Raw genomic sequence first — 12,367 nt, forward strand, 5'->3', positions numbered from 1 at the left:
CTGGAAGGAGCGGGTGGGTTGGCCGCAGTTCGCCAGGGACGGGCTGTCTGTGCACCTCGGGAGCAGGAATGCCGAGGGAGCTTGGAGTGGAAGACATGGAACAGCACAGCGGTGCTGTGGTCGTGCTCCATCCAAAGCAACACAGCTTGTGGGACCTGAGCTGCACCAAGCTGAACTTCGCTTCATTAGCTCAAAAACTCGGGTTACTTTTGCCACTGCCCCATGCTAATGACCAAAGCCACTGGAGCTCCACCTGAGCATGATGTGACACCCGCTGTAACTTTACCTTTGCCCCCCTCAGAGAATACAATATAAATACAGCTCAGGTGGGGAGGGGGGTCCCAGATGCCACTGCACCTTCTGGGGTCGGTCTGTGGCCCACAGGGACACCCACTGGGTAAGGACCCTGCTCTCAATTATTACCTCAAGCTTCTACTGGGGATCAGAACTTGTCTGTATATCACTTACAACTTTTTTTCCCACTCTTTTGCAGCTGGTCACTGGTGTGACTGGAAACTGGAAACACTGAAGGCTCCCCTGCCCTGTCCTGGGGGCTGGAAAATCCGAGGTGGTTCGTGCTGTCTGTCTGGTCCGACCAGGCACTTTCCTGCTGGGACAGGTTCTGGGAATTGCCCTGCAGTCATCAGTTCTGCAGACAGGTCCCTGTCTGCTTTGGTGAGAGACACAGGAGATTGAGAGCAGTCAGAATATGTCAGGGGAGATTTTATCTCCTGTTCTCAGCATGGAGTGAGCCCCCATAGTCAGACAATTCTCCATCTAAATACAGCAGTGCTGCCAGAGAACCTTGGGCTGTGCTTCCCTTTGGGAAGGTGGAGCAGCCACGTCCTAGCACAGAGCCCAGCAAAATTCCAGAGGAAATCATGGCTGGAAGGGACAAAGTGAAAAAGACTCTTTTTTGGTGCAAGCACAGTTATTCTACAACACACTGCGCTGGAATTATTCTGTCCTTAACTCATCCAACCCATCCTTTGTGTATTCGTTTATTCTTTTTTTTTTTTTAAGCAACCTCTTCTTTTGGGGACTGTGGAGGAAGAAAAGACACCAGAAAGGTCTGTGAGTGAGAAAGTCTATGCTGTGTGGCCAAGAGCAGGACCATGGCAGGGTGATGAAGCAAAGAGATTTCACTCCCAAAACAGGTTGTCTGCCACTTGTTCTCGCTCTCTCTCTGCAGGGGATGGGGTTTTGTGTGCTGGAAAGGTGATTTAAGCGAGCAGAGCTGAACCTGCAGAGGAGCTGCTCAAACCCAGAGAGGATCAGCACCAGCCTCAGGAGACCAGACGTCACAGGAGCTTCTCTTATGAAGGTGGGCTTAGATTTGTGTGTTGGATGAAAATCTTAGGTATTTATGGCCAGGAAATGCACTCGTCTGCATGGAACAGCTCTACCTCCCAAAGGTATGGGAGCAAACCTGCAGGACCCCTCAGGCACAAACCTGAACAGGGCAGCCCAGAAACTGCAGCCCTCCAGTTCTGGGAGCTTTCTGCGTACCCAAGAACCTTGTTTTCCCCCCAGTTTTGGCCTTGACATGTTCCTGCACCTCAAGGCTCGTCTGGGAGAGGCTCGGGGCAGCAGGTTGCTCTCAAGTCCATTTCTTTTAGATTCAAATGTGTGAAAACGTAGAATTCTATTGGAATTTACTTGTAGCAGTAGCAACTCTTGGTCTGCTGTGCCCTGTGGGGTTTTTGTGGGGGTCCTGCCTCCTTCCCTCACTCCCACCTCGACTGTTGGCTGGGGAGGGAGGGGAGAAGGGGAACAAAGCATGTTCCTGTTCCTTCTGTAGCCCGGATGCCAGGCAGGAATAGCTGTGAGCAGGAAGGGGTTCCTGTGCAGGGGGAAGTAGAGGCTGAGGGACACAAACAGCACGGGTTTGGCAACCCTGTGCTTGCTCAGGCAGTGGCACAAGCTGGTGCTGGGGGTCACCAGGTGCTGTGGCTGCTGAGTCAGGCCTGTGCTTCCCCCCCCCCTTCCGTGAGGGGAATTCTGGACATTCTGCAGGATGACTGTTCTTGGCCTGTCCTCTGGGCTGATCACAAGTGAGGGGTGGGCAGGACGGTTTAGGGTGTCGGGGGTTCCCTTCCCTTTCCATGACTCAGCCCAAGGGATGCTGGGGCAGGGCTGTGCCTGTCCAGGTTTTCCCAAGAGCAGCCAAGGAGCTACAGGGCAGCCTTGATTCAAAATACAGCTATCTCAAAGGGATCCCACGGATCCAGAGCTGTAACAAGGGGATTCACCCAGCCCCTTGTAAAGGCAGCATGAGGGAAAACATGTTTTAACCTTTCCTTACTGTACTTTGGCTGCATGGCCTGGGGCAGTGACACCTCCCACAGGCAGGACCAGATGCCTGATGAGATGGGTCCAGCTGTGACTGTTCAGGGGAGGAAAAGAACTCGAGGGAAACTAAGGTAAGGATCTGAAGTGTGGGCAACACTGGTTTTAACATCTCCTCTTTCTAAAAGCTCCTGGATTAAAACCCGGGCCACTTTTTGCTCATCTAGTGAATGCTTTGCAAGAGGGTTGTGGTGGGGAAATATGGGCAGACTCTCTTCCGGGGGGGTGGGGAATGAAATCTGTGTGGAAGACTCTTCCCCTTTTCCAGTTCCCTCTGACACCTTGATATGAGCAAGGAGAGTGACTGTCACTTTAAATGTCAAGTCATGCTGCTGCTGCTGCTGCTGTTTGGGTTTTCTGCTTGATGAGACTCTGAAAGGCATGTGCTGCAACAGTCCAGCAGTTCAGGAGGGTTATTTTGGGCAGCACCTGACCAGTCACATGGCACAGGGCTGGCACATTTCCGCCCCACAGCCAGGAATTCCTGTGCCTTGCACAAGGGCTCCACAAAACAGGAACCGTGGTGGGCACACGGAAGTGACCAACACAACAACCACACACTGTTGCTACACCTCAAATACTCAAGGCTCTGAGTGTTGGCCATTACAAACTTGTTCCACCTATTTCTAACTTCAGATCCCCCCCTCCCCTCCAGATTCTGGGAATTTCTAGTGCCAGCAGAGTAAAACTTCCCAAGTCTCCTTTGGGAGGCAGACACGCTCCAGGGAACTAGACCCGATGGCAGGGAGGGTGTTCAGCAGAATAATTATATGGAGATGAACCCTCCAGTGTTAAATATAAATAAGTAAATAAACAGAATGTCCTGGGAAGCAGCCCAGGCTGGGAGAAGGAACAGCAGCTGAAGAGAGGGGTGTAAGGTACAGTGAAAACACAGTTGCCAACAGTCAAACAAAGAGGTAATGCTGCTGCAGTAGAAAAACCACGGGTGGTGGTGTGGTTCCTGAGCAGGAAGGGTTGGCTTCAGCTTTTCCTTCTGGTGGCAGCTGGGCTCCTCACTTGAAGCTTCAGTTATCACTGTGCCTGTTTCCAGTGGGTAGTTTGTACCTCAGGGGTGCTGCTGGTGGAACGTGTCACACACGAGCCAGGCAGGAAGTGCAAGACAGGGTTTTAATCATTAAAAGTTTATCCATAAGCTCTTATATACACATAGTTATACACAAAGTGGTTCACGAGTCCCTCAGCTTAGAGCTGTGCTGGTGAGGCCTTTGTCAGCTCACACAGGTGGCTGTTCCCGTGGGAAATGTCGGGATTTGGCTCATGGAGGGGGCTTCGCTGTCCTCAGCTGGGCACGGAGAGGAGCCCGTATTCATCTGCTGTATCCAGGATTTTACAGATGACTGGAGACTCCACCTGCAACAGAGACACCAGAACATCAGAGACCACGAACTCAGCACTGCAGGAATCTTGGGAAGAGCCACTGGAAGGAAGGAAGGAAGGGGCCACCTTAAACATACACCTGAGACCTCGGCAGCTGATCTCAGGTGTGTCTTTACCTACCCCCAGGATGTATTGGCATGAATGAGGCTCTAACATGTAAATGGTCACAGCGTGAGGGGAATCAGATTCTTTACATCTGAAAACAGAGGAGAAATTGGGATGTTTGGGGTGTGAGAAGCACAAAACAATGAGTTTCACTGCTATCTGCAGCATTTTTACTAAGTTAACAATCACTGCCTTCGGAGCTCCGTGACAACAGCAGCAGCTTCCCCCTCTGACCCAGGAAACACACACAGAACATCAGTTCACTTACTTCAACTTCACAGTCACCTGCCTTGGCTTGTCTGTCAAGTCACAAACATCTCCATTTCCATAGAAATGAGACACCATCCTGCCAGGAAAGATCAGAACGGGAGAGTTTGGAAGTATTCAACACAACCTTTTATAAGCAGGCAGGTAAGTGGTGTGAGCCACCACCTCACTATTCAGCAAGTATTTAATACACAAACAGCAACAGGTTGTATTGCAGGAGCAAAGGGTTGTTCAGTAGTGGAAGGTTTTATTCTGCACCATCTCCCGAGTGCTGAATTACTTATTTTTGATATGGATTTGGGGGGGGGGGATAAACCTTAACAGGCTGCTCTTGACAGTTTGTTGTATCTGTTAATCAGGTGAGTATTCCCAGGGCTCTCCCGTGCCAGGGGTGGCAGCAGCAGTGTCTGTACCTGACGGTCTGGGTGCCATCCTCTCGCAGGTAGAAGGTTCTGGCCGCGTTCTTCCTCGACCACTCCACGTGCTCCTCCTTGCTCCAGGTACCCACGACCACGGAGGTCCTGCCACTTTCCTTGTCCTTAAAAAATGAAAGGCTGGTAATGACACAGTGTACAGAGGGTTTTACTTTCTGAAATCCGGCTTCTTGAGCCCAGGAAAAGGAGGCAGATTCTCCGACCCCCACGACCATCTATTAAATGCACTATAAAATTAAAAGGTAGACACCTCCAGATCCTCTAACCTCCCCCAGCCATCTGTCAAATGCACTACAAAAGTAAAATAAGTAAAACATAGAGAACCACCAGAACTATTTAAACACACCTCGTGGTACTGATGAACGTATTTGCCGTAGCAGAACTCGTATTTCCACCAGCCAACACCCTGGGGAGAGGTACAACCTCAGCATTAAAAAACACAACCACCAGAACCCCTAAAACAACCAGAACACCCCAAAACAACCCCGTGCCTTCCCCTCCAGACCCTAAGCCCTAAATTTGAGCTGTAAAACTCCGTATGTATCAATTAACAGAGTGAGATTCTCATTACCTACTCTCATTTCGCTGCTCAAATAAATCGAATTTCAACAGAGAGGTTAAAGGTGAAAACTAAGCAAACACATAAAGCAGGATGTGCAGGTAAGGAGTAGCTATTTATTCCATGTAGCCTTGTTCCTCACCCCGTGGAAGCAGTAGGAGCCACTAAGGAATTCCTTGATGAGCTGCTCATCAGTCAGTTTGGAGATGTGGGTTGTCCCCACTGTTAACAGCTGGTGGCTTCCAACAGCCACAGGCTTGTGAATGGAAGAGAACTTCTCTTCTTTTGTTGAAGGCATTTCTTCCTGAAATTTAAAGGCTGCAGTTAAATCCCCTGCAAAGTCTTATAAATCAGATAAATTACTGAACGCTGAGCCCAGCTGGCCGTTTCGGTCAGTTTTAGCTGAAAGAAAATTCCAGTCCAAACCTTCAAACATTTGTGACCTGAAGGCTAAAAAAGGCTACAAAAACTTTATATTAGTAGCCCAAACTGACTTGCTTTGTTTCCCTTCCAGATCAGGTGAGTTACAGATGGTCTCAAAGCTTAAAGGCTGTTTGAAAGGCTGACACCACCCTACGGAACGTGTTAAACATGGAAAATATTTTTTCTGTTTTAAAATGAAAACAAATCCTACCTCCTTGACCCTCCTGAAAGGCGTCTTCAGCATCTCCTGCTGTTTCTCCAGCTGTTCCAGGTTGTGGGGTTTCAGTGGGGATCCCGGCAGAGACTGGCAGAAGATGTCGTTGACGGGGGAAGCCCTGAACCTGCCCAACAAGGTAGGAACGTGTCACACCTTCACCTCAGCAGAGCTGGGAGCTCCTGAGTGCAGCTACTTCTGCCCAGGCAGCGCAGGGGGAAAGCCCTGGGGGCTGAGGGGCTGCTTGGGGGAACACACAGCAGGAAAAAACTGCACTGCGCTTAAAACAGTGGGCTGTGATCCCTGTGGTGCCACTGAGCAGCATTCCCAGCCTGCCACCCCCACCCTTCCTTGTTGACTGAGGTGGGGAATGTTGATCCTGCAGGTTTATTTGAAGTGTTTCCTGGTGGTGGCCAGGAAGCTTTCCATGCCTTCCCTTTGGAAGGAGGCAGCAGCTCTGCATTTTATTCTTACCAAGCGACAGAACCACTGGCCTGGGCACTTTCTATTTATTTTGCTGCTGATACAGAGGCTTAAAAGACTCCCAAAGTAAACAGATAACAGAGTATGTGCAAGCTCATCTACAGGAGAAAATTTATTATAGACACTGAACATTTAACCTTTAACTTAGTTACTCCAGCTGCCAAGTGTTTATAAAATGCACAGTGCAGGGTTTTGCCTTCAGACTTGGTGGCCTGTTTCAGAACAGGGATTAAATACTCCCCTGTTCCAACATCTGTGTAAAGCCAGGAATCCTGTCCATTATCCTGCCGTGTCTGTATGTCATATTATTCCCTTTGCACCTCTCTTTACGCCCCTTGGAAGGTCCAAAAAGGCACGGCTGAGACTAAGGGATCCCTCAGATGCACAGGTACAGCTCAGGGAAGGGGAGGAAAAAAGAACCCTACACTTGATTTTTGGCGAATAACATCGAAATTGTGAATTCTCCACACGAAAATGGCTTCCAGAGAGCTCCTCATGTTGTGAGGAACTAAAATCAACGTTAAGGTTATAGCTGCAGACCATTTTTCTGGTTTTGTAGAGATTTTAAAAGCCTATGTACACGTGTGGTATCTGCAGTCTTCAAACACCATGAAGATGATCCCTCAAGACCTTGAAGTAACAAGCTAAAAGAAGTGTTCTTAATCTGCCTTTAGTGCCCATTTTGGTCTCAAGCTGTGCCAGGGGAGGTTTAAGTTGGATATTGGGAAGAAATTCTTTACAGAGAGGGTGATCAGCCATTGGAATGGGCTGCCCAGGCAGGGGGTGGATTCTCCATCCCTGAAGGTTTTTAAGATGAGACTGGATGTGGCATCAGTGCCACGGGCTGGGAACCACGGCGGGGTTGGAGCAAGGGTTGGACTGGATGATCTGGGAGGTCTTTTCCAACCTGGCTGATTCCGTGATCCTGTGTTTTCACGGTGCCTGTTGAAACTCAAGTCCTGCTTCCCACCTGGGATCAATCCCTGCGGGTGCCCACGAAGTGCAAACGTGGTGCAACTTCACGGTGAACCAAGGTGCCCCAGACCCCGCAGCGGGGTGTCCGCCCCGTGGCACCCTACCTGTACTTGGGGTGGCTGCACAGCAGCGGGGTCAGAATCACCACCTCGTACTCGCAGGTGGTGACCTCGGCCACGGAGAGGATCTCGTGCTTGGCCTCGGGGTGGCAGATGTACATGAGGGTGCTGGAGCGGGGCCGGTTCTGCCGCAGGCTGCAGGGCGTGCCGTTGCCCAGCTCCACCGGGTAGTAGGGCGTCATCTGCCCCTCGATGTTCTTCGTGGGGATCTGCGCGGGGGAGAGCAAAGGGAAAGCCCCTCCCACTCTTCTGGAACCCACCACCACCGCCGGGGTGAAACCAGACCTGTGGAGCTGCTCGGGTGTTTCAGCAGCCAAAGCCACCCCCGAGAAGTCACCCCGGCACCTGCACCGCCCCTCTCGGCATTCCCAGCCCGGGCTGCTCCTTATCCAGAGGATCCCACCCCGCCTGTGGCTCGGACTGACAACGTTTAAGGTACGTACAAAGTAATTCCACTTTTTCACACCTGTAGGTCAGCTCTCTTTGGGTTTGTTCCTTTGTGTTCTATCCAGCTTCCTCTTCAAGAAATGAACTCCCTAAAGTGGTAAAGTCCCTCTCCTGGCTCCTGTCTTGGAAGCAGCTGGGGTTCTTGGGTTCCCAAAATTCTGCTTATGCCAGAACCCACAAAACTGACCTTTTCCCACCTGTGCTGCTTGAGCTACTGCAGGTTTTCAGTGCACAACAAATGGGGCTCTGGGCTAAAACACAGAGGTGCCTTCTGGGGTCGGGACACTCCGAGGATCCAAGACCTTTCTGTCCCTCACCTGCTCTGGCTTTTAAGCCACATCCCACTGTCACAGGCCACTGACCCTCCCAAAAACTGTTCCCTGAGTGAAGCAGTAAGACATTCACAAGGTTAAAGGGTGAACATGCCCTTTCCTGGCTAGAGATTCCACGCCTAAATTCTTTATAGGCTGAAATCCAGACACTGCAAGTGCTCATAAATACTGTCCCCCCCCTCAAAAAAAAAAGAAAACAAGGCAGTAACATTCTTAAATTTCCTCTGAAACTGAAAAAAAAAAGCAGCTACACTACAAAACACCTGCTTTTCTTGACTTTCCAAGAGGCACAGCTACCACTGCCATTAAAATAGGCCACGTTCTGCCCCCTCAGTGACCTCCAAAATGCTCCTCAGGCCTGGATATTGCTGAGATCACTGCACAGCCACTCCTTTATAATATCTGGGTTATTATAAAGGACACGGACACAAAACCTTCATTTCAGCAGGAAAATGAAGGATAACTGGCAATGAGGTCAAACCTGCTCCTGCTAATTCCCAACTCCAACATGCTTCAGGTACTTCCATTGTTTTGATGTAAACCTGGAAACTCAAATTGAATTTTGGGGCCTAAACAAGTGGGAAAGGGAAGAGTTTTATGGGATGGGTCAGCAACTCAATCTCTTCGGGATTTTGTGCTTTGTTAAGTGTTTCTCCCTACCTAAAGTCTATGGAAGTGTCATTAAGGGGATGGAAACTTCTAATGTGGCTGGGAAAATAACTGTCTGTGGTCATGTGGTTAAGGAGAGCACAGAATTCATCTTATTTAAGATGAGAATACTGTAAATAAGTAGAAGGGCAAGATTTAAGTAGCAAGACTAAATTAAATTTCTGAGCTGGGACTGATCATTAAAAGTGAGAAAAGTGCAGCTCAGGAACAGAGTTTCATTTCTTGATACTCATTTTGGGAAGGGACTAATTACATCATTTCATCATTAGATTGGATATTGGGAAGAAATCCTTCCCTGTGAGGGTGGGAAGACCCTGGCACAGGTTGCCCAGAGAAGCTGTGGCTGCCCCTGGATCCCTGGAAGTGTCCAAGGCCAGGTTGGAGCAACCTGGGCTGGTGGAAGGTGTCCCTGCCCATGGCAGGGGGTGGAACTGGATCATCTTTAAGGTCCCTTCCAACCCAAACCCTTCTGGGACTCTATGATCCTGTATAAATTGCCTCCACTATTGATGGGAAAAGTTAAAACAGATATTTTTCACTTGCCTCTTTTGCACCTTCTTTGGAATTTTCCTTCTCTTCTTGATCTGGGGAATAATTAAGAACGAGGTAAGTCTGTGCACTTGAAGTAAAATGAAATTATATACAGAGAAGCTTATCTGGTTTGTGTATTTGCTGGTACTTTGTGCACTGCCAAGAGCCACTTGCAGGTGCAAAAGAGGAAAGAAAAGAGACAACCAGTGATCTGGGGTCCAGAGCAAAATACAAGTCAGCACAGTCTTAAAACAATTTGGGGTTGGTAGGACAGGCCTAATTCAGCCCTCACACCACAGGCAGGGCTGCAAAACACGTCACTGCTGCTGCTCCTGTTTGGGAAGGGAGGGAACTGGACAGGGAACAGGCAGGTGCTTGGGGAGGAGCGTGAGCTGCTGCACAGGAAGCAGGGAAGGGACACAATCTGCCACCTCAGCAGGAAGGGCAGAGGGACAGCAGCCTGAAGGACTCAGCTGAGACAACCTGAAGCATCATGTCACATCATTTCAGCACCCAGCCCCACAAAACTGTGACCTGAATGACACATCTTGTGTTCTGTGCAGCAGCACCCCAGAGAACGAGGCACCGCCAGTGATCCCTGTGACTCACTCCCACAGAAATGCCAAACAGTGCATTTCTCAGGCCCTGTTTTTTCCAGGACTAAGACCTAACTGAGGGCTGCAGGCAGGGATCCAGGAATGGGATTAATAGCACTAAACCCCCTCCAAAAGACTGCAGTGTTCAGTTAATCACTTTTAGGAAAACGCTGGGACAGGAAAACAGGCCCACCTGTTACATACCAGCCTAGAATTAAACACTAACCCCAACCTAGAGGATGTTTTTTTCTATTCTTTCCATCAACCCTGATGAATGAATGCTTAGTCTCTGGCTTTTTAAGACTTCTTTGGACTATTTTACAGGCAAAAAGTGCTCTGAAAATCAGTTCCTCTAAACTGCTCTTTGAGTTTGGAGCTCAGCGACTCGATTTCCACCTGAGTCCCACCTTAGGCACTTGAGTATTTCTGAAGATCTGCGCCAGGTTCCCTAAAAAAAAAAGACTCCCAAACTGTTCAAGGATCAAATCTACCAGCAAAGGTAAGTGTTTGGGTTTGCAGATTCTGTTGTGTTAGGAAGCAGCAGAGCCCAAAGTGTGCTACGTGCTCTGCCCTCTGCTCACAGTCTGAAACAAACACTTCTCCCCCCCCAAATAAAAGGGTGTATTGCCAAAAACTGGGCTGTCATACACTGATTCCGTGTCTCAAATCCTCTGTTTTCTTTCCCTGGCACTAATTATTGCAGATCCCAAAGTGTGCTACGTGCTCTGCCCTCTGCTCACAGTCTGAAACAAACACTTCTCCCCCCCCAAATAAAAGGGTGTATTGCCAAAGACTGGGCTGTCATACACTGATTCCATGTCTTAAATCCTCTGTTTTCTTTCCCTGGCACTAATTATTGCAGATTAACGCAGCTGATGAATTAGCACAGCAAAACTGACAGGATGGATGCAAGGAAAGGTGCCAAAAAGAATTAACTGAAAACTATTTATTTGGGAAAACAACCCAAGCAATCTACAAAATTCTACTCTATTGCACTGGGGGGAATCAGTTTTTTACAGTTGTATTTCTCAGCCAGGAATAATTAAAAACCACACAATTCATTACCATCAGCAAAATATAATAATCTGAGACACACCTGCTTCTGATAACGGGTTCTTCATCATCATATTCCCCAGATAGTACTCCTGGATGTTTATTTTCTGCAATCAGAAGAAGGTAAAACAGGTGTCAGTGACTGTTTCTCCCTGCTTTTTGAAGGAATTCCAGCCTTCTGGAGGAGTTGAGCCAAGGGGGAAGGGGTCGTGAGCAGCCCACCTGCCCCGTTTCCTTCTCCTCGTGGTACTGACGGATGTGTTTGCCATGGCAGACCTCGTAAGTCCAGTAAGACTCAATCTTAAAATTGAAATACATTTTAAAAAATTACATTTAGATATATTTACACACCACAAAACCCCCCAAAAAATCTGGGCTTGCAACCCAAGCAACTGTGTGGGCATGCTGGGGGCACCCTCAAAAACAAGAGCACAGTGAGGGCTCTCAGTGCTCCCCAAACATTTCAGTGATGTTCCAAAGAACCACACCAGGCAAAGCTTCCTTGACTCTCACACAGATAAAACAAAGGGAAAATAAATAAATAAATAGGTAAAATTGTCAGTAAAATCCACGTTTTCCAATTGCTACAGTAGCAACACAATTTCTCTGAATCCTGATGCCTTCGATCATACAGAATTTTATCTGCAATATTAAGATATAAAGGTGCAGAGACCTTATTTCAAACTGAACTAGTACTTGATTTACTACCCAAACCTTGACACGGACTGGACTACACACAGCCTTTTAATTAGCATTTAATACCAACACAGAAGTAACATACTCTATAGGAACAGCTGCTTTGCTTAAAGAGAGGTTCCAGCAGTTCCCCTGGAGTAGGGCCTTTATAGTCCTTTTCTTCTTCCTGGAACAGAAGGGATATTTTGTGACGTTAAAAATGACACGATAAAGGCTCATCTCCCCTTTATAATTTCAAAGTAACTCTGCTGGACTCACCTCGTTGCCACTGGCTATCAGTGGCAGGATACACTTGTATTTCTCTTTATCCACAGTGGTCATGATGATGTAATTGTCCTCTTTGTACAGGACACCAGTCGTGGGCTGTGGAAACGACCAACCTTTGCATCAGCCAGGTGGGTTTTCTGAATGCTACTGGTCAGAAATACCCCTGAACCACTGACTGGGTGCTGCTGATTCCAGAGTATTTCCTGGGCATTAATTATAGCACAAGGCTATAATTAATTGGTGGTTAAAACTGGCTGGGGGTTGCTTTCTGTCCACTTTGCTTCGATCCTTCACCTCCACCCACATCCCCACCATGCCCCAGATCCCACTTCTCCTCCACATCCCCCCTGTCCCCCAGATCCCACTTCTCCTCCACATCCTTGTTACTCCCGCTTCCCTATTTCCCTGTACGGTTCTTATAAAGACCTTCCTTTTACCCCCCAGCCCCAG

The 12,367-nt window shown here is 48.6% G+C and overlaps 1 protein-coding gene across 1 annotated transcript; it reads right to left on the reverse strand.

The window, feature by feature from the left end:
- Window positions 1-3,458: 3,458 nt before the first annotated feature.
- Window positions 3,459-12,034, reverse strand: ERLEC1 (endoplasmic reticulum lectin 1). The gene is made up of 13 exons (XM_018077609.2): window positions 11,909-12,034; window positions 11,736-11,816; window positions 11,177-11,254; window positions 10,998-11,061; window positions 9,318-9,358; window positions 7,312-7,535; window positions 5,747-5,876; window positions 5,255-5,416; window positions 4,900-4,959; window positions 4,533-4,657; window positions 4,121-4,198; window positions 3,868-3,943; window positions 3,459-3,720 (listed from the first exon to the last, which is right to left on the reverse strand). The coding sequence occupies exons 1-13, from the start codon at window positions 11,969-11,971 to the stop codon at window positions 3,649-3,651; spliced, it is 1,254 nt and encodes a 417-aa protein (XP_017933098.2). The 5' UTR covers window positions 11,972-12,034; the 3' UTR covers window positions 3,459-3,648.
- Window positions 12,035-12,367: the final 333 nt, after the last annotated feature.

The sequence above is a fragment of the Manacus vitellinus genome, unplaced genomic scaffold (assembly GCF_001715985.3).
Source record: "Manacus vitellinus isolate BGI_N305 unplaced genomic scaffold, ASM171598v3 scaffold_38_pilon, whole genome shotgun sequence".
Classification (NCBI taxonomy): domain Eukaryota; kingdom Metazoa; phylum Chordata; class Aves; order Passeriformes; family Pipridae; genus Manacus; species Manacus vitellinus.

Excerpts from the sequence above, each read along its gene's own strand:
- ERLEC1 (XM_018077609.2), bottom strand. The coding sequence starts at position 11,971 with ATGACCACTGTGGATAAAGAGAAATACAAGTGTATCCTGCCACTGATA. Across the intron at positions 11,817-11,908 it reads TGATAGCCAGTGGCAACGAG|GAAGAAGAAAAGGACTATAA; the intron begins GTGAGTCCAGCA and ends CTTCTGTTCCAG. Across the intron at positions 11,255-11,735 it reads AAAGCAGCTGTTCCTATAGA|ATTGAGTCTTACTGGACTTA; the intron begins GTATGTTACTTC and ends TTCAATTTTAAG.